General features: G+C 34.4%; 1 protein-coding gene across 2 annotated transcripts in view; it reads left to right on the plus strand.

The window, feature by feature from the left end:
* The first annotated feature begins 3,174 nt into the window (after positions 1-3,174).
* Positions 3,175-22,882, plus strand: part of LOC138696198 (leukocyte elastase inhibitor-like) — a 31,878-nt gene continuing 12,170 nt past the window's right edge. For both annotated transcript variants that reach the window (XM_069820832.1, XM_069820841.1), the window contains exons 1-5: positions 3,175-3,358; positions 6,129-6,244; positions 9,913-10,095; positions 16,155-16,368; positions 18,541-18,755. In XM_069820832.1, coding sequence (XP_069676933.1) covers positions 3,349-3,358; positions 6,129-6,244; positions 9,913-10,095; positions 16,155-16,368; positions 18,541-18,755 — 738 coding nt within the window. In that variant the 5' untranslated portion in view covers positions 3,175-3,348. The remainder of the gene's footprint in view (positions 3,359-6,128; positions 6,245-9,912; positions 10,096-16,154; positions 16,369-18,540; positions 18,756-22,882) is intronic.

A 22,882-nucleotide genomic window follows, 5' to 3' on the forward strand; every position in this document is an offset into this window, starting at 1 on the left:
TGTTCCGAGAAAAGTATACGTATGCTCGGGACGCCAAATGTCCCGTTTTTTTTTTAAATGTCGTTCCGTTTCCCTAAATTATTGTTGAAATATTTGAAGACATTATTACAAAAACAGTCCACACCTGTGGAGTAACGGTTAGCGCGTCTGGTCGCGAAACCAGGTGGCCCGGGTTCGATTCCCGGTCGGGGCAAGTTACCTGGTTGAGGTTTTTCCGGGGTTTTCCCTCAACCCAACATGAGCAAATGCTGGGTAACTTTCGGTGTTGGATTTCGGACTCATTTCACCGGCTAAATAATCTAAGCTGTTGATAAAGCGTCGTAAAATAATCCACTAAAATAAAATTTAAAAAAAATACAAAAACAACCCTTGTCAAAATTGCTATTTTTCAGGAGAACAATAAAAAATAAAAGAATAACACATGTCAGCTATTCCCGTTCAACTGGCGTTTTATCCTTGTGTCTATTGCACTTGACATGGGCCGGTTTTTGGAGTCTACAAACATTTAAAATAGTAGCAAATGACTCGGGCTGTTTTTTGTTATAATGTCTTCATTTCTTATTTTTTATTTTATTTTATTTTATTTTATAATCACGTAAAATATTGATTAATTCTGTATTGTTTCAATCAGATGTCACCGTAATGAATTCAATAAAGATACGATAAAGATCATGTTAATCACAAAATGTCATTCCAAAAATTTGTCTTACATGGACTTCTATAGTTTCCTGAAGGGAAGGGCAACACTTCTAGAGCAAATTCACTCATCAAAGAAATATGAAGATGATTGTACAGTTCATCTTCATGGAGAATGTTAAAATAGTTAAAAGGTAATATGAAGCAAAAATGTTATTATGAAACAAGTTCAGAATACATTGACATGGATATAACGTAAGGCCCAATTAACCTGAAGTAGTTTTAAACAGATAAGTTAACTTAATTAATTCAGACTAGTTGCAATATAAAAAATGGTTAACAATGACTAAAGTCAAGTATCCATGCTACTGTATTATATATAATTATTACTTTAAAATAAATAAAACTGGACCTTATTGCTTACCGACATTATATAAACACAAGTAATAATGAATGTTTAGATAAAATGTTGATTCATGTTAACTTTAATAATTGTCTCTTTTGGAAGGGGGGGGGGGAGGAATCTGATCATCCTATCCTACATCAGCATCGGAAACTCGTGCCGTACCACCCTCAGGACGTCACCACAGCCTATTTTTATTATTGTAGATTATAGATGAATTGAGGGAGTGGTGAAAAATTGAGGTAGGGAAACGGGAGTACCCTGCAAAAAACCCTCTGCAATGTCTGCTTTGTCCACCACAGATTCCATCATGACCTGGCCGAGAATCGAACCCAGACCGCGAGTGAGATGGCTCAGTGGCAACGCATTAGACTCGCATTCGAGAGATATCGGGTTTAAACGTCGTGGCCGACCATTCTGACTGAGGTATTTCATAGTTTCCTGCAGGCACAAAGGAAAGTGCAGGATTGAAAATTTGCATGCCATGGACCCATCACTGCTTTAACCAGCATTATCATAAACATTAGTAAAATTATTAAAATCATTTAAATAAATACAAGCCATATAATTATAACATACGACAATAGAAACATAATTTCAACAATAGTTCACGGTCTACTGACACATCCAAAGATCCTAACACGATATGACCTAGATGTTAAAGCGTGCATATATAAACTTAAATAAAAAAATATATATACTCATACTTCATACTGTACGCAGACAGAAAACTACATTTTCGTTATTAATAAAACTGAAAACGACCACCTCTGTGGTGTAGGGGTCAGCATGCTGGTCTCTTACGCAGAGGGCCCGGGTTCGATTCCCGGTCGAGTTGAATTTCCTGGTTGAGGTTTTTCAGGAAATTCGGGCTACAACGTCCCTGAAAATCACCGACCTCATTCATCACCGAAATCATATTCATAACAAACCAGTAATATATAATATACAGTCGCCATCTAGTTCACAACAATAGAACCAGTCTCAACAATAGTACACAGGCCTTCGGATTTCAACCAAAGATTAACTCGCGATATGACCAAAGCTGTTAAAGCGAGTGTAAATAACAGCGAGGAAAAAAACCAACAAAACAAACTGAAAACGTGTGTTTCATGAAAAACTGGAAATCGATTTTTTTTTCTAGCATTACAATACGTTTTCTTTTTACTTCGTACAATAATTACGGTTCCCAAAGATCCCTTAAAATACGGGAACGTTCCTCCTTTCGCTAATGTGTCCCGCTGTCTTGAAAGAGGTCTTCGGGATATGTTTTGCCCCGTATTAAAAAATTAGTGACTGAACAAACAAAACTGTGAATGTGAACTATTTTTTATTATAAATATCAATCTCCATCAATCAGTTGGTGACATTGGAATTCGCTGCATTGGCAATATTGTAGATGACACTGAATGTATACAACGTTTTTAAAACAGGTACGAAGCAAACTGCTACCATCTAATAGAACATATTCAGGAATATCCTTATAAAATCTTTGAAACGTAATTTTTTCATAGCCATCCAATTTTTAACAAACAAATTAAATTTCATGTTGTGTCGGTTTCATTTTATTACAAGGTCGGTACTAGGCGGTAGGTCTATCTCTAATAAAGATAGCATTGTTATAATTCGAACGTGCCGCAACACCAAGAATAAGGATTATATTTAAGGAGCCTTAAATATGTTGATGTAGATTTTGTTACTTTGATGGTGAAAAATTAGAGAAGGGAAAACGATTATGGATTAAAAAAAATACAAACATAAAAATGTCATTTTTTTTTAATTTCAAGGGAGAGGGCTACAATCCGGTAATGCCCCCCCCCCTTGTTTACATCCCTGGTCGGCATTATCATCTTCATCTCATTCAGACGCTAGATAACCACAGCAGTTGATAAAGCGTCTTAAACTAACCCACTAAAAATATCACATTTCTTTCTTTTCTGTAAACTACAAAACACGGACGGTATGACTCACAAGTCATAATTTTCTGGCCCCTGCTGTAGACCGTAAGATAAACAGGAGAAAGTTGTCGATCCTAAGTCAATAGTGATATCAGTTCAATATTCAAAGATTTAACAGCTTCAGTCGCAATCAAACGAATCATTCACTGCGTACTTTAAATGAAGGCAAACGAAAACGATGGACCAACGCTGGAAAACCCATGTCTCCTTCCGTGATTCCATCATACGACCTGGAAGACTCAAGGTCATAACATGAAGTTATAAAAACGTTCGTTCTGTTGCGGTAACCCAGCGAGTAGCGTCAGTCGGTCTGCGTGCAGTGGAGTGAGAGTATCGAAGAAGGAAGGAAACATGTGGTCTGGTAAGCAACTGATTTAATAAGTTAAGTTTCCTCTACGTATGAGACCAAGCTTTGTTTTATACCAAGTGTGAAAAATTACACAGAAACGTTACGTCATCTTTTAATTACTCTTGCAATTATCATTAATTATTAACAGTATTGGGGATTCACGGATGCAATTCTGTGTTGACACTATCGTTTAACAAACTTGTTATATTCACTGGACGAAAAAAGAATAGTGTTTAGTTTATTTTTTGTTACATACACAAGAGTGATGGATTATAAGGAAGGTTTTTCTATTTAGTTTTTCATAAATGTGTCATTCTAAAGGAATATAGATAAAATTTACGATTTTGTCAGAACAAAAAGCAGTAAGTGACATAAACCTAGTTTTGAGGAATTACAGTTGAAGTTCTACATTTAATGAAATATTATACACTAGTTCGGTGAAATGATGCCCATATAGCAGCACTGCACAGTGCGAACATTTACCTGATTTTATCCCAAAGAAACATCCTTTTGAGCTATCACAACACGCACTTACCTCATTTTTTTTAATAATGTCACTTACCTGCTTTTTGTTCTAAGCCCCTCAACAAAATCGTAAAAATTATTGGCGTTACAAGAACAGTGGTAAAAAATTCACAAAATTGGTGTTGTTCATATTCTTTGAAGGTGCCAAGACTTTATCAACGAAAACAATTATTTAAATGAAATCAGGGTCGCGTTTGGATATGGGTTTATTTTTAGCAATTGTTTCAAGATATCAGTGTCCCATCCTTCAATAAAATTATCCGCCCCTCCACCTAATGTCTTGGTTGAGACAGATTGAAAGTCATTCACAACTATTTAGGTCTGAAACTTTAATGAATTTTACGAAGTTTCGACAATATCTTCTTTTCTTTTTAGTTCAGATCATTGGGCACATAATAGAACAAGTTAAATAAAAGAGAAAGAATTGAAAATTTGGGAATAAGATTTGGAAGAACTGTGATGACCGATGAGATAGAGAAGAAGCGATAGGTAAAGAAACGTGACTGAAACATTATGCAGAATATTTGTTACAGATAACTGAGAACTTTAATGTGAAGACGATTATAAAATATGTACTGTATTTCTAAATGCGTTTAAAAGATAATGTGGGATAAAAATTATCGTAAAACAATTATTTCTGGGAAATGTAAGTGCGAAGAAACGAAATGGCAGAGGACTTGTCCATTTACTCCTTATGAGGACTATCATTGAACACCTTTCACTCCGATTAGAACTGTCTCTGTTACAGAAGACGACCGGAAGCTTCGCGGTTAAGACTTTGCCCTGAAGGCTGGAAGATCACGTGTCCCATTCCCTATTGGGTCTTAGATTCTTTCAATAATTGATCTAATATTTCCGACCGCAATATGGCCTTGTGGTTTTTCAGCCTCTAACAGAAATGAATACGAGTGTTATTTCTTTGTAGGCGAAGACGGCTGTAATATAGAAAGTTGATTCGGAGTGTAGTTTAAAATTTAAACTAAAATTTAATGTAGCCCTCATTACCTCTCTTTCGCACTCATCACTCTCATTTACGGAATTCTTTCTTGCTGACTCATTCATTGACTTTCACTCAATCACCCCTCTCAAACACTCGCAATTTCTCGCCTACTCGCTTTCTTTTTCATTTTCCTTCTCTCTCTCATATTCTCACAATTACTAGACTATACACCCCTTTAAGGGAAGGGACACGGGCTGGAACTGCCCTCACATGTATACCACTTGGAATGGAATGATCTGCGTGTCCTAAAGCAAACATTCTTGAAATGTGGTCCGTAGACCCCTGGGGGTCCGAGAGTTAATAGGAGTCCGCAGTTCAGTTTTCAAAGTAAAATTTTATTTATTTCTTTATGAAATATATAATAAAACTACCATGCAATTTTAGTTAATATTTCATTACGGTCATTTGACTGGCTAAGGGGTCCATTTCATTCTCACGAAAACCTTGACTTCTTCAGAACTTGCGGAAATATTCGATGGTTCTCAAAAAGAGTAAGTAACCTTTATAACTTTTGGTTGTGGATGAAGACTATAATATTATACTCACAACCGGCAGAAAAATCTACGACTTTTTTTATACGGAGGAGGAACCCGAAGGCTTACACTGCAGCCTGAGGCTTATTGTGCTTACCACTCATATTCTGTGAATGACTGGGTAGCCGAACGGCCGCATTCTTGTACTAGTACAGCACACGGCACCATGAACTTAACCCGGGCTATGATGATGATGATGATGATGATGATGAAAGCGGGAAAGTTTATATGAAGTAGAGTGTCTTGATAGGATGATAGAGGGAAACGGAAGTATCACGAGAAAACCCTCTGCTGAGTCTACTTTGTCTACCACGACCTGGCCAGGGATCGAACTCGGACCGCCAGGGTGAAAGACCAGCGCTCTAGCTCTTAAGCCACAGGTGTTTCCCCTCATAAAACGCTTATTTTCGGACATAATTTGATCACTAACTCTTTGGTACTGATTGCAATTGTCTTATACCCGTATTTCCATTTCAAATCTTAGGTGACTTTTGTAGAAGCTCTCATGTTTTTGTTTCTTGTGGATGCCAAGGGCACATTCTGTGAAAAAAAAACTCAAAAGTCAATTCTTTTTTAAAAACCGCAGCACGTTTTCTTATTGTTTGTGATGAATGAAGCTAAGCAATATTATGTAGGCCTATGAACATAGTGCAGTTTTAGTAAAAATAATTACATTGGTTGCGGAAGTGAAATGTTCATATTTCTCTATAATTTATCTTTTTAGCATCAAAGTTGCTGTTCCTCGTCCTGGGTTCGTTACTTTTGGCGCAGGGATATGAAGGATATCTTAGTGAACAGAGCTCTAAAACAGCCAACGATTTCAGCATCGACATTCTTAAGGTAAGATCATTTACAATGAACAAAAGCAGAAGGAAATTTAAAAATTAATTAATAAATGGTAAATGGTACGGTATAATTATTAACTCGGTGATTCTTGACGTGGTAGCTGTGAACAATGTAAAATAATAATAATAATAATAATAATAATAATAATAATAATAATAATAATAATAATATAATAAAAATTATTATTAATATTATTATTATTATTAAATATATGACAATTATAAAGTAACTAATATAGTTGAAATTGATGTAATTTCTAAACAAATTGAGCAATCAAGATGAACTAAGCGACTATGGAATGTATGAAGAACGGCTATCGAACCTTATTCTCATCGGGAGTTCCATAAATCTCTTAATGAATTTCCTTCACGTCATTATTTCGGAAGCGTCAGTACCCATGATCTTACCCTAAATCACTTGTCACCTCGATCTCCGGACTTCGTGTCATGTGATTTCTTTATGTGAGGCTACGTGAAAGACGTCTGTGTGCCATCCCTACTCACAGATTTCCAAGAAATGAGTTGTATCAGGTATGAGAGGAATAACAGAAGACACACTGGATCGAGTGTGGGACGAATTTGTGTTTCACTTGAATGTAGTGCGGCCGAAGGGGCACATATGGAAGTTCTATTGGGTTAAATTTGTCGAGTTTATCGAACTGCTAGAACAAGCCGAATTCACCTGTCTATGCAAAAAAAATTTATATCAATGTTTTAAATATGCATCTCCTCCTGTATTTTTACGTTTGCTTACTGATTATGACCCAATGCTCACTGAATAATTATTCCACAATAATCCTTGATTTTGTCGTCTTTATATGCAACTTTATTTTCTTATCAATCCACAATGAGTTCACACGGGAAAATAATCTTCAACATTTGCATTTGTACTATAGTAGGCTATGCATCAATTGAATATTCACTTCAAGATTGATGCATAATTGCCTCTTTGGTTAAGCCATAAGATGTTTACGGGAAGAGAATTTTCAGCGAACTTCATGCGCTGCGTGTTATACCCCTGAATGAAAACATTTATTTGTATATTTTTTACTATACAAGTTATACCTGCATAAATAGATTAATCCGCAGTACAACATGACCGTCCTTGAAGAAATACACCCATTATCATAACATTGACCCCTAATTTTTAATATTGTATAAAATAGTTCACCCCTCTGTGTAATAGGCTACAATCGTTCTTTAAAATATGAGAAATATGCACATTATGCAAACGTTGGCTCATAAATGTTTAATTTATGTACGCTTCCACAAAATAACCTCCAGTTATTCTTTAAAAAACAGAAATATAATGTTTTCGAGATATTGTCCATCTATGTTAAATATAATTTGACTGGGCAAAATAGATTAACCTCAATAAAATACAGCCGTTCTTTGAAGAAATAGAAATATACCCATTACGAAAACATTGGCCCATACATGTTAAATATACAGTAGGCCTACATAATTTTATCTTTCCATGCTTGTTGACGTAGATCGGAAGCGTGAAATGATCAAATGTATTCACTGTAATATGCCTGCACGAAATATATTCATTTCCGGTGCAATGCAACTTTGCAACATGTCCTTATCGAAGTTTTAGAGATCTGTCACATGAAGATGTCGTTTGATTGCATTCCTAGGAGGAAAAAATTTCACAAAATGTTCCGTAGATTTTAGCGCTTCCTTGAAACCTTGTTTACAGTTAGTTTGGAAATTTCACAGATTTTTGCAGTCAGATCTTCAGACTTTCTAAAATCAATTACGGCAATTTTTTCAGGATTTTTCGCAAGATCTTTAAGAAAGTTATACACATTGTAAACGACTTTTTGCTGTGACTTCGCAGATTGTTCCATTCGTTTGCCTTTTTTAACTGGTGTACTATAGATAGCAGATGATCCATAATACCAAAATGAGCAATAAACGAAATTAGCTAAATAAAAATTAAAAATAATAAACCATTACAATAGACACGAATTTAAAGAGCAGTGACATAGCACAATTAACACGCTGCTTTCCAGTAAAAGACTGATGTTTTCCTTATATGCATAGACCTATAGCATCGCCATTTGACACCGGGTGATCTATATTGATTCAAGACGTGCGTGGGTTGAGGTAGAGATTCACATTCACTCACAACATCGCACGAAGCTTTAAGGATCGCGGGACAATGGGAGAAGCCTTTGGATTTGACCTTCAGATACATTTTCTATTGACGTGGAGTATAGGTATGCACATAATGAACTCTATCACTTTTCTTAAATTTGCAAACTTTTCATCAACACTTTTGAAAAGATCCATTCAGAATTCATCTAAATGTTTCGATTTAATAAATTTCTTCAATTCATTATCTTCTTTGAAATTCAGAACATTTTTCACAGTTATGATCTCATCAGACAATGTTTGGTGATCTAGTAGCAGTTTGCTTCTTAGTATGAACTGTTTTAAAAACATTGTATAATGTATATATTCCAGTGGCGAATGCTAGTCATGAAAGTTAGACTTGCTCTTTTATTCATAGGGGAAGATGGGAGGATATAATAATTCATAATTAATAAAAATAATCAGACCCACTTAAATAATTTATTTTATAATTATGAAATCATTATGAGTCATGGATCATATTCGCTTATCAGATGTAGAAGTTCGATATAATATAACAAACATGGCCAACAAAACAGTTTATTTAGTTTTTTCGACCCTGCCAACCAATGCACATTGTTGTATTGAGCTGCACTGAACGAGCGCACATATTCTCTATGTCTGTCTTCTCTTGAATAGTCCTTCGGGAAAATGGATTTAATAATAAGGTTTCAATGACACACAATTCCGAACTCATTGCAATACTTCAAATTAATGTTTAAGACTTTGTAATACATGTAGCAGCTAACATATGCATTCCGCTCATACAATCACATTGCACTCGCAGATCACAGCACATTCCTGCTGTCAATACTGCTCTGTGTAACGTTAAATAGTTATTGGTGTAGCTCTCGGATCAGAGCTTCAAACAACACACAACAGAAGCATGTGCGCCTAGGACGGACTAAGGAGGAAGGCACTTGCGCGCGCATCATATTCTCGCTATTTCTACGTCTTTCCTGTAGCTCCGAGAAACGAGCAAGCCTTGCGATACTTGCGGAGCACAACCTGTGGATGGTATTACGCCTATACATTATTCCAAAAATCAAAATAAATTTTAATGTACGCAATCCCAATTTGAGAAATACACATTCTACGAAAATATTGGGCTTGCGCAGCAAGCATAGCATGCCCTGAGAAATCGCCCCTGATATATTCATTGTTACCTTCAATGTTGCCAATGTAGTGAATTTCAATGTTACCAACAGTGATGGAAACTAATATTTTATGATAATATAACAGCTCATATTCCCAGTTTTGTTTTTCAGTCACTAATTAAATATGGGAAAAGAACATTTCCCGAAGACATTTTTAGGACAACAGAACATATTAGATAAAAAGGAACTTACCCGTATTTTGCGGGATGTATGGGAACCCTGGTTCAGTGCATCTGATATAATGGTTCAAATTATTTCATTTTTTTAGGGTGAAGTTTATCCAGAGGTCAAATTTACCCCAGTGTATGATACCGAAAATAGTTAATTCAGTTCATTGCGCCAATACAGATTATTCTTGTGATTGCAGACAGTTTTCAACAGACCCAACAGAAATGACAACACAGTGGTTTCGCCCGTGAGTCTGTACTGCGTGTTGGCCCTCCTACAACAAGGAACAGGCGGTAGCTCCCTTGCCGAGCTCACCACAGTTCTGCATGCTAACTCTACTGCCAGCCGGGAAGCATACTACAACCTGACACGGAGTCTCAAGGTATGTAGACTATGTATGCAGATTACTTGTGCTCTTTATTACACTGAGGATTTGCATGAAAATGTATGTCTTCATTAGTGATGGGATGTGATTTGAAAATGTGATATAGTCTCTGTAATGAATGGGTTTGTCGCTGGTTCCAACTGTAGCAGTAGCGTTTGTGACAACCTAGAGGCTTACAGGTCTTTGAGAAATTTCCCTTCAACAATACTCATAACCTACTAGCATGCATAATTAGGCTGACCAGTCGTCCCTGATTTCCGGGGACAGTCCCCGGTTTTGAGTTGCTGTCCTGGGGAGCAAATGTCCCCATTTTTGTCCCCAAAAGTTTTGATTTTGTTTCAATAACATTTTACACGTAAATATTTAAGTATCATGATGAAACTGCTGCACATTTCTGAACTGTTCTCAGTATGAGACAGAAGAACCAGCGAGCACAGTATGAGATATTCTGCAGACTTTGAGGAGAACATAGCATCTTAGTCTTCATTCGCGTTGCATGGAAGCGTTAGAACTGTGTCCATTTTTAAGTAGTTCAAAAAATTAGTTTTATGACAAACCAACAGGTGAAAAGTGGTATGATGTTTTTGAACATTTAAAAAAAAAATCCATTCCATTTGAAAATCTTCTCAAACTAATGTCATTAATCATGTGTCTTTCAGTCAGTAATTCATCAATTGGAAGACTTTTCTTCACAATGAACTCAATCTGGACTGATGAAAAGTCAAGAATGAGAATTGAAACAGTTAAAGCTTTGTTACAAGTGAAAACATAATTTTGTTTCTCATGTGAAGTACTTAGTGTGAAGCTGTATGGGAATAAACAGATCCTTAAAAAAGATATATTCTTCAGACAAGTACTTGTAAAATGTGAGTGTTAGAGTTCAGTGTGTACAGTATTTTGTGAAAGACTTCCATGTATGCCTCAATACTGAAATTTAATTCTTAGTGGCTATAATTATGTATTGGAGTTACGTGCGTTTATGCCTTTATTTCAAACAGTTAAGATACTCTACACATTTAGTGTGCAAAATTCTATCATTGTATCTACTGTTACATGTATTTTTTGCAACATTTCAACGGAGACTGACTAAATAAGCATTTGTGGTTTTTCTTGAAATTGCCGATGTCCCCTGCTGGACCATAAAAAATCTGGTCAGCCTATGCATAATGCTCTCAGCAAGAAATCCTTGAAATCAAATTGGGTCCATTGTAAAAAAAAAAACTACACGTGATAAAAGAAAACCAAGAACAGTTCTGGAATAAGCACAGAAGAGTGACTACATACTAGTTCTCAGTCATCTGTCTGATGTCATGCAGACTAGTGTATCGTGTCACCAAGTTTCACATGTTAAGAATAATAGATAATAGTAATAATTTTCTTTTCATCTCAACTATTGCTACAGTATGTCTTTACATTTCTATTTGCTCTGTATTTGTCAAACGTCTTTGGTTATCAAATTGTTCCAGTCTTCTTCAATTTCCTGTCAAACTAACGGCAACCAAGCTTTAATTATGTCCATAATATGATCGCCTTAAATGATAGTAGGATTTTTTTCATTTATCCATTCAGATTGATTTATAAGATACACCAAACATCCTTCAACTTTGCATAGTACATACGTCTGGTAGCCAGTGCTTTTCCCAATCATGGTGGTTGGAGCAAGCTTCAATTTGTCCCGACTCTAAACTTCTGTGCAGCTTCAGCTTTAGTGGCTTGCCAGAAGTAGTTCTTTAGTTGGACCAATACCCTACAGTAAAATTTCGAAGTTCTGTTAACCCATTTTCTTTAATTATCGGTATCGTATTTCAACATTTAATATTAATTTAAATGGTTTAGGTAAGAATTTATTCCAACTGTATGTAAGAAGAACCTTTTCCTCTGAACTTGTTTATGCCGTGGATTCGAAAGTTTAGTAGAAGGCCTATTCTGGAAATGTGATAGCTATAATAATGGGTTAAAACTGTTGAATATAAACTGAATGATCTTCCTATTTTATGCGAATCCTCGACCTCATCTCGCCAAATACCATTTTGCTGTCGCCAATTCCATTGATGCTAAATAACTTAGTAGCTGAAACAGCATCATTAAATAACCAAGTAAAAAGAAAACTCCACTTAGAAGTGCTCTCTTGGTGAAACATATTGCGGACTTAATGTTTTATTAATTTAACTGTTTGAGACACTACTATACATGAAATTCAAGTTGTTCTTTGGTAGGCACTCAACAAAAGGCCCAAACTCTCATAGTATGCTAAATTTCTCCCTCCGACCACAAATTGGAAAATTCTTAAGTGTTAGGTAAGTGTCAGTTGTTTCCATTTTCTAATTAAACTCTTTATCTCTCTTTCTGCTCTCTCCCTCGCTCCCCCCCTCTCTCTCTCGCTCCTCCCTCTCTTTCTCCACCTCCCACGGTCCTTGGAGAACCAGAACCTGCCAAACAATTGAAGTCCATTATTTTCTGCTCTGGGCCTGTCTCCTCCAAGCTCTAATCCCCATCTCCCTTATATCCTCATCTATGTTCTCCAACCATTTCTTCCTTGGTCTACCAATGCACCTTCTTCTGCTGCGATATTCTCTGTGTATTTTACTTAATAAGTCACGCTTTGTAATGTGACCTAACCATCTTAGTTGTGAACTTTTAATTTCACTGTTAATCTGAGAGTTTACAGACAGTTCATACAATTCTTCATTGTTTCTAATTTAATTTTCTAATTTTCATTCTCAAATTTTGGTTCCTATATTTTTCTCAGTATCTTCCTTCCCCATGCAATAATTCTTCTCTCATCATTCTGTAACATACACCAAATTTCGGAGGCATATGTCATTATAGACCTAATTATTGTTCTATAAATTTTCTTTTTATCTTTTATTGAGAGATCCTTAGATTTCATTAAAAGAAGTGTCCAATAATATCTGTCCGCTGCCTTCAGTCTTTCCTTTATTTCTTTTTTATAATTAAACGCCTGTTCGAAAGTTGATTTTTTTCTTTTTCAACTGCATTAACCTTAATTTATTTATTTATTTATTTACTTCATTACTTAATTTACTTAATTAATTTATTTATTTACTTATTTATTTATTCATTTATCTATTTATATATCTATTTATTTATCTATTTATTTATTTATTTATTTATTTATTTATCCCCCCTCAAGTTTTAAAAATCTCATTGTATACTCTGACGTCTGTCCTTCAAACACTTGAAGTGATGGCTTTCCGTAAGTGCTGATCATAAAAGACTACAGTCATTGTAACCTTCATATAACGAGGTAAAACTAATAAGCGAAACACGTGACAGGAGACTTTTAAAACTAGAATAATTTATGTGCGAATGTGACTCTGCTCTATACTCTTCCAAGAAAAACCAGTTCCAAGATCTCACAAAACAATAGAAGTTACATAATCGCAAAATGTGGTATTTCTAATAATGCCAATAAGATGAAACTTAACACTCCTACGTAGACAACCCAAGGCCTTAATCGTGACTGTTGGTTTCAACTCTTATTTTTTTTATGCAATCAGCTACAGAATAAACTATGCAATATAGAAGGAAGAGATGTGCTTGACCACGTATGGTTCAGTAGGAGATAAAATTATCTGATGACAGCTTCTCAGTAAAGATTAATAATAATAATAATAATAATAATAATAATAATAATAATAATAATAATAAAAATATTTACAACAAAAAATGCATATTCAAACATACAACACTGTCATTAAACAAGAATGTCTCAATGGATCAGAAATGTTAATTTTGAATAGAAAGCACATAATGAAAACATTGAGAAAAAAATAATGCAAGGTCATAAGGAAAAGTTTAGGCCAAATAGTCATACGTGAACAATACATATCCCGAAGTAAACAAGAAATTAAAAAAAAAACACAGAATCTCATAGTGACATTAGAAAACGAAGGTTAAAATTTTACGGACAAATCTAAAGAATGAATCTCACAAAACTAAGAGTTTAATTTTATTAAAATAGGAGTAAAGCACAAACAGATACTAGAAAAAGGAATGGCGAAATAAAGAAATGACATTTATTATAGTGTAAATAGTAAAAATAAGGTGTTCTAGTGTCTATATAGTGTAAATAATTTTGAAATTGTAAATATTGGTGTAATTGTTAAAGTGGTCCGTGTTTCCTTCTGCCCCATTTGACGAAACTAGAGTCGCGTGAGTCGTCAGTCAAATGCTTATTGGAGCATGTGTATCGTCTGCTTAAAAACTTCAGTACCAGTATTACTTAATCTTGTAGTCTCCTCGGATAAAGTATGGTCCCTAATCATTATCAAGAAACGGAAATATTATACTTAGAAATATTATATTTTCACTACTTTTATGATATTATATAGTTTTCCAACAATTTAAACAATATCTCATTTCTGAAAAATTAAAAAAATACTATAGTTCTTTAAAGTAGATAATTACCTTAAAATGAGCCTGATGATGATGATGATGATGATGATGATATTTGAAAGAACGTAGCGATTTTTTTCTTAAGTTATCATTCTATCTTTCAATATTCTGCCTTAAAGCTGAGCTAATTTCTGTTCTTCCAAGGACTGATAAATCTAGGCAAGCATTCTTATGAGCAATAGATTCTTCATGCTTCTTAATTTTCTGTGTCAAATGGCTTAAATCTGACACCAGTGCATGCCCAGCTCGTATCTTTACCGTTATCAAATAGCAGGCATGGGAAACAAACCCGAAATGTACTGCAAATAAACCTGCTCCAAACATAACCTTTGTCAACCACAAATTTGTATGCCGAAGGTAAAGGACACTATATCATAAATACTGAATTTTCCAGGTCATCTAAATGAAAGTGCTCTTTAACGCGGTACCTTATGGCACATAGTACCATCTCCAACAGACTAACTCGCTTACTATTACGCGTAGAAGTTAGTGCTTTGCACCACTAAAAGAAAGCAAAAAATTAAAGAGAAATGTGCAAAAGCCTCAATTTCATAAAAAAAATGGACATAGTGCCCTTTATCTCCGATATATAGACATATACCAGGATTGAATCCCTGATTTCAGACATAAAGAGATGACAGTATAGCTACTCGGCTGAAAGTGAGCCCCTTGGGAGACAAATTTTAAAATTTCAGAGAAGTGCCTAATTTTAAGTCATTTTTTTACTTTACTTGAATGAATTCATATTATACATATAAGTAGGCCTATGTATACTGGGTGTTCAGTTCAAAGTGTGTCATGGCTCGCTGTATGTCGTCATGTGGCTAGCTGATGAGCCTAAAGAGTTCAATCTTCCTACATTTCCGCAAAGGTGAATTACCTATATGCAAGAGAAGTTGCCTAGCAAGTACAGCGTTCATTCTGAAGAGTACTTACCGATATGTACGGTAACGCCTATAGTGCTAGGAATGTGAACTGTTTGGAAACACGTACTGAGGTGAGTTTTTTTCTTACTGTCGGGATATGGGGAGAGGGTTAAGACGATTACTTACGTACAGTATTTGTTGACATTAACTTCGACGGTCAACATGGATACGGAGCATTTGATTTGTATTGTGGAATGTTGCCATACGCAACCGATGATAACAAATACTCTGGGTACGACTTGCCCGCGCAAAACACAGTTCGAAAGAGGTTATGGTAGCACACAGACCGTACAGACCGCCATCTGTTGCTACGACGTTCAAGTTATACCGTACACGTTCTTAAGTTCAGATTGAACATTTTGATTAATAGGCAACTTCTCTGACATAAAAGCTGAAACTCGCTTCAAATCGCTGACTCACCAACAGTGACGTCATGACACACGTTGAAATGAACACCCAGTATAATAATTAATGCGAAATACATGTGACTTCATGACTAAATTTGGTGATGAAAATTTAACAAACATTTTGGAAACAGTAAGAGGAAAAATATTGAGTAACTAGATAGCAGTAATATTAAAGTTGCTTCAAATTCGATAAAAGTCTGATTCACAGACGCTTGATGACTTTTCTAGGCAAGAATTTTATTTCTTGAAATATAATTATTATAATCTACGATATTAATTATTGAATTATTCTTTCTTTGTGTAGGGAGAACATAATTCAGCTGAAGTACAATTCGCCAACAAACTGTTCGTGAAAAATGGATTTGAAATTCTTCCGGAGTTCAAGAATGTTGCAGTTCAAGATTTTCTCTCTGATATAGAAGCAGTGGATTTCCTACACGCTAATGAAGCAGCACAAGCCATCAATTCGTGGGTGTCACAAAATACGAACCAAAGAATTCCAAAACTTGTTAAACCAGGTAAGTTTCCTTACCACTTACATTAATTTGTGACTGAAAGCATTTGCAGTGATGATGCATTTTTTTGTATAAAGAATATGATTAGGAAATATTGCATCGAAATAACTGTGTCAATCATATTGAGAACTTTCCTCGGCTGTCAGTAGCAGTTGAGATCTTCTCGACACAGAATCAACGATATAATTAGAACAAATTCTAGGTGGTTTACATCAGTCAAAGACATTTTAGCTAGTATTAAAATTTTCCTTTGCTTTTCCTTGTTCTGCCGTTCTTGTAACGGTATGTAACTAAAATATACCAGTAGATATTAGCATGCAATTTTATCAGAACAGACATATATTTAATGCTGGAAGATATTGTGGTGACATGAATTTTACATTACATCGCGATTTGAAAATCGTGAAGAAACACACATCTTAATTCATAGATTTGTTTTTCTCTTACGGAGGAGGGACCCAAAGGCTTAGGCTACACTACAGCATGAGACTTATTGTTCTTACCATACTGTGAACTTAACATTGGCTATGATAATGAAGAACTTAAATGGGAAACTTTGGAAAACAGACGTAGGAAAACTAGAATAACATCATTGTATAGAGCACATCTAGGTCAGAAAGCATGGGTAGACATAACGGCTCGGTTAGAAAAGCCAACGTACTATGGTAGGAACGATCATGATTTTAAAATCAAATGTAGGAAACAGAAAACGGATGTAGGTAAATTCTCATTTTTAAATAGAACTATAAATGATTGGAATGACCTACCTGCAGCGGTCTTTGAGGGCTGTCCTTCCTTAAGGAGATTCAAGAATAACTTAAAAAGTTGTGTATAAAGTGCAAATTAAAATTAAGGTGATATTCAACATTTAATTTTTTAAGGTGACATGTATTTATCTAGCCTGACGAGTTTACTTCCTTGGTTTGAATTGTAAATTATTTAAAAATTGCGTGTAAGAGGGCCTTAGACTAGAAATGTTTAGTTTAAATGTAGTTCTGTTTATAAGTATGCATAAGAATGCAATTATTTGACTTATTTGAACTGTTGTATCAGTGAAGCGAGGTGAGTCAGTGAAGTTATGGTTTTACAGTGCAGTGAACAGTTCCGATCAGTGATAATTTATAGCGTCAATGAAATGTGTTCTATAGTGTCAGTGAAATGTGTGCTAAAGTGTCAGTGAAATGCGTCATAGTGCCACTACAGGGAATGAGATGAGAGTAAAGTGAAAGACTATTGAAACTTATGTAGGACCTATACATAATTATGTAGGTTATGTTGTAAAATTAGGTGTTTTATTTTATGTTTTATTATTATTGTGTTAAATTGTATTGTGTATTCTTATTGTATTGTGTATAAAATTGTATATGTGTTGTAAATTGTATTATGTATTGTAAATTTTATTGTGTATTGCTTATCATTTTAACTGTGTATTGTTAATATTGTATATACCACTGCCACCGGGTGCTTGCCCACTTGTAGTGTAAATAAATACATACATACATACATACATACATACATACATACATACATACATACATACATACATACATACATACATACATACATACATATGACATGTGAATAAATGATGGCAAAATGATTCCAAGGTCCAACGTTGGATTGGACCTGCTGAGAATTATTATTGCTCTTGGCCTCCCAGGTCACCAGACTTGACACCATTTGGCTTCCTTCTTTCGAGGTATGTGAAGGACGCAGTCTATGCGCCACTCTACCCCCCCCCAAAGACTTTGAAGAAAAAAGACATTGGATCATTACTGCGATTGCATCCATGAACAGAGATATGTTAGAGAGATTGTGACAAGAATTTGACTATTGTGTTGATGTATGCCGTGTAACAGAGGGTTCTCACAATGATTGTTTATAACGCGTCAATAAAAACTTTGAGAGTTGCAAGCAAAGTATATGCACCAAGTTATTGTATCATTAATACTATTAATTAATAGTGATAATTTCAAAGCATAAACAAAATTTTGAAATATAATTACCGGTAACATGATAAAGAAACTGTATTGCTGTGAAACGCATAAAAGGTATAATAAAAAAGTCTGTTCTACCTTGTGATTACCGTTATTCTTATTTTGTTAGGATATAATTTATAAAATAGGTATTTGACAGCATCTGGTAATTACTGGTTAATTTTTCTATTTATTTCAGATATGATTACCGCCAATACTGTGTTGATGCTTTTGAATGCTGTTTTCTTTTCTGGTGAATGGAGAAATCAGTTCTACCCACAGGCTACGGAAAACAATGAATTTCATACGTTGGGAGGTGCAATAAGCAGAGTTCCCACAATGCATTTTACTAAAGATGTAACTGCTGGACACAATCCTGACATTGGCGCCAAATTTGTGACTCTGCCATTTAGAGTAAGATATGCAATAAATATTTCATATTCATAGAACTAGGGATAATTACTGTTTTCATACAGACAGTATGCGAGTTTTTTATACCGTAACTATAAGTAAATGCAGTAGGTATACAGTGCCATCATATTAATTATTACTGAAAGCAAAGAAGCATGTACAATCAGGGCTGGACAGCATTTGAAATACGTTTGTATTTTGTAATTTAAAAGAAGTCTAGAAAATATTTCTTAGTTGTTATGTAAATACACGAAAATGATGAGATCAGCTAACCAGTTTTCTGCTGCACCTTTCATCAGTTCATGTGACAAAGATGACGAAAGCAATTTTTATGTTTTCAACTCAATCACAAGTACAATTAGAGTCATTCCACGTCAAATCGCACAGCAATAAAACACGACCTTCTCGGAAATGGTCGAATTTTTTTTCATGAATTCCAGACATCAAATAAGAAGACCCGTATTTTTTTATTTTCACAATTATTAATTATTTGTGTAGTTATGAATATTTGAAGTTATGCAAATTATGCGCGCACTGTTACATAAACTCGCTTGGAACTCTGTGTCTACATATAATTGAGATTTGCGGTTTGGCGCATTTGAGTGACGAAATACAACACTTTTTATTACTTTAGGCCTATCACAAATAAATTTAAAATTTGGCCTATTTTTTTAATCGTTTCTTTTTCAAAGCAAAATTACTATATTAAATAGCCAAGTTAAAAATCTGGAAAAAATATAGACTTATTCGCTTATGTATTAGCTGTAAACTACTGCATTTATAAATATGGGATCGGCACCCATACATTTGTAACAATTTATTTTCCGGAGGCATGCACGCGCTCGCGATTCCCAGCTAATGAACTGCTAGCAGCCATAGGCTAGAAGGCTGCCCGTGGAAATTCCCCGTTGCATCTGATGTCACCATACTAATCATCAAATGATTAATACCTTAAGGAACAGTAAATATCTTATCTAAAATTATTTTATTATTGTCAGCTTAGCTAAGAGGGGAAGCCCTTCACAATTTATACTGTAATATAGCCAAGTGTTTGATGATAGCAAGGCTGGGTAAGGCAGTAAACTTTATGACAGTAAACAGATGGCAGTAGAGAAAAATAATCAGTTTGGGTTTAAATTTCGCGCAGTGACGTGACTTCTATACAACATGAGTGATGGTAAAGATCGCGTAATATATAACAAGTGTTTAAATCCATTTACCTTCCTAATCACGCTTTTAAAAAGAAAAGTACACTAAGACGCGTAAGTCGCGACTTATTGATAAAGCTCAATTTAAAGGAGTCTTTGAGTGTGCAAATATGTGATTTGTTCCGTAAAAATCAATCAATTTCCGCATAGGTCAGATGAAATTATATGTGAGGCCGGTAGTTCTTGTGATATTAATAAACATGAATCAAATGAAAGTGCGGACAAAGAAAGTGATTATCCCAGTACTTCTTCTAGCAGTTCTATGGCTACAGTGCTAGAAATCAGTAATATTGAGGAATTAAACAAGAGTTTGATGTCAATAGAATCCCCTATCAAGAAAAGAAAGATACAACAAAACGATACCCCCGTGAAAAGTTTCAAAAGTAAAAGGCTCCCTAGCATGTTAAGTTTTTCATGTAGAAGATGCATCATCATCCATTCAAAAGTCAGCCATATTTTATTTTTGACGGAATGCAAAGAAAGGTACAACCTGAAAATTACATAGTTATTGCAGACTTTTCTTAAAATTATTCATCTGTAATACAAGATTGAATACAAGGTGTGCATTGGAACATATGCCAAGCCACAATACAATACAATTTTAATTTTACTTCCTACTTTATTTTATTTTATATTCTCTTATAGGCCTATTAATATTATATCTGAACTGTGACCGAACACGAGCGCTGCTCATTCGGTCTCAAATTTTGTTAATACTACTGCATCTCCTTTTTTATATTGATTGTATTATTTTATTTCTATTTCTCTTGTTTGTAAATATATTTTTATTCTGTATATTTAAATAAATAAATAAATCCTTTCGTAGTATATTTCAAAGGAGATACAGAAATTCGTTACAAAGTTATGTCATCTCAGAAACCATGAAACATGACACCGATCCCTTTCACTTTTTTCAATCCGAAGCAATCAATTTTCTTAAAGCAAGAATTTAACGATATGAAAAAAATCATCTACTTTTCCAATGGATCAAGTTCACAATACAAAAAAAAAAAAAATTAAAAATAATTGCTTACATTAAGACGATTATGGAATTAGTGCTGAATGACAATTCTTTGCAATGTCGCATGGTAAAGGTCCATGTGTTGGCATTGGAGATACTGTTAAAAGACTTGTCACGAGAGTTAGCCTATACAAGATCCTATAACAACACCAAAAAAAAAAAAAAACTGTTTGATTAGTCACAAAAAACATTTCTAACGTGTCATTTATATTTTGTCCATTCAATAAGCACAAAAACCACACTGACAATTTGCAGGCCAGATACCATAATCTAAAACCAATAACTGGTACATTAAAATTATATTCTTTCATTCCGTTGTCAAAAACTGAAGCTTTAGTAAAACAATTTTCATTCAAGAAAGAAGGTAGGCGAATGAAAATTTAAAGTGTGAATGAAAAGAAACATTTGAAAAGCATAATGTACAATTATTTGAAGATATCATAATAAGTAAATTAGCAGTGTTTCCTCGAGTAACTTGATCCGTACTGGGTGTAATGTTGCAACGTTCAGTCAATTATCCAGCGCCGATAAACCTCTTAGCGCGCTTTAACGTTTCCCGTCCACTGCTGCTGCGCCGACCGCTACACATTCTGTCATAAGTAATTAAATTTCCATTAAACTATTGGAGATCCCATTCTGATTTTTTTTGGAATTATTAAGAATACTTCAGTGCACCTAGTAGGGATTTTTTTATATTTTTAATAGGGCTATTTCACATTGATGTATATGTTTTAAAAATTGAATTATAAAAAAATATTTGAAATAATTATATTAAAATTAGTTAGTAAATATTTAATAAAAGACAGTATTTTAAGCTTTTAAATGCATTTTTCAAAAAAAATTTAACATCAATATCGTTAGAAATATGACGCTTTAAATGTTGCATTGTGCGACATTTTTAACGAATTTTAACATGTAATATTTTAAAAACATGTGGACTTAGGAGGAAATAAAAATACACTTGTTGGTTTATGAGACCCATAGAGTTGGTAAAAAAAATATAAACGCAATCAGAAATATGAAGATCAAAATTTGTATAATTTTGTGCGATTTGACGTGGAATGACTCAATAGGCATTGAAAAGCTTAGCACTCTAGAAAAATAATCTACAAATGTAGCAAGGCTTTATCAAGATTCAAGAATAATAAAAGTTTGTGTTCCTCTGCGCCTGTTAAAAAGACTGTTCTGTTTTGCAGGATTTATGCAATTACATTCAGCAACAAGAGAATCTTTATCTAATGAACTTTTTGAGAAATTGTTTTTGAAAGAGAACAGTAATTATAAGATTTAGGATAATTTAAATGCTGATTGAAAAAAGGACAGGTATCCTGTTTAGATTAAATGTTAAGAAGCTTGCTAGCGAAAAATTTGTTTGCTCTTTCCTCCCCCCCCCCCCCGCCCCCCAGTAATTCAGCAGTTATACTTTTTATGTTCATATTTTAGATTTTCAACAGCTGTATAAAAGGTAATATCGTCTCACAGGAACTTCAAAATTTTACTTTACGTGTTCTAGAATGCTGCACAAATTGCACAGTAATAACATTGTGAGACTCGAAAAAGAAACAGTGTCACCAACATTCATTAAATTTGTCATTTCTCTTCACGTCACTTTCATTTTTAAGTCATAGATCATACAGAAGAATAGAATTTAAAACAAAATTGTTTTGATAACAGGAAATTCTCTGACTAGAAAACACGTCATTTTAAAATTGTGTGAATGAAGCCCTTGAAATGTAAAATGCTCTATGATCTAGTTTTAATATAAACTGTTTAACAGAAATCAATAACAAAAATACAATCACAAAACTGAGTTTTATTCCATTGTTTTGATGAAAATGTATATATAAATATCAGTAAAGATTAAACTATCCAAAAGAGTTCTATCAGACAGTTTGCAAGTT

Source organism: Periplaneta americana, chromosome 1 (assembly GCF_040183065.1).
Source record: "Periplaneta americana isolate PAMFEO1 chromosome 1, P.americana_PAMFEO1_priV1, whole genome shotgun sequence".
In the NCBI taxonomy this organism is placed as follows: domain Eukaryota; kingdom Metazoa; phylum Arthropoda; class Insecta; order Blattodea; family Blattidae; genus Periplaneta; species Periplaneta americana.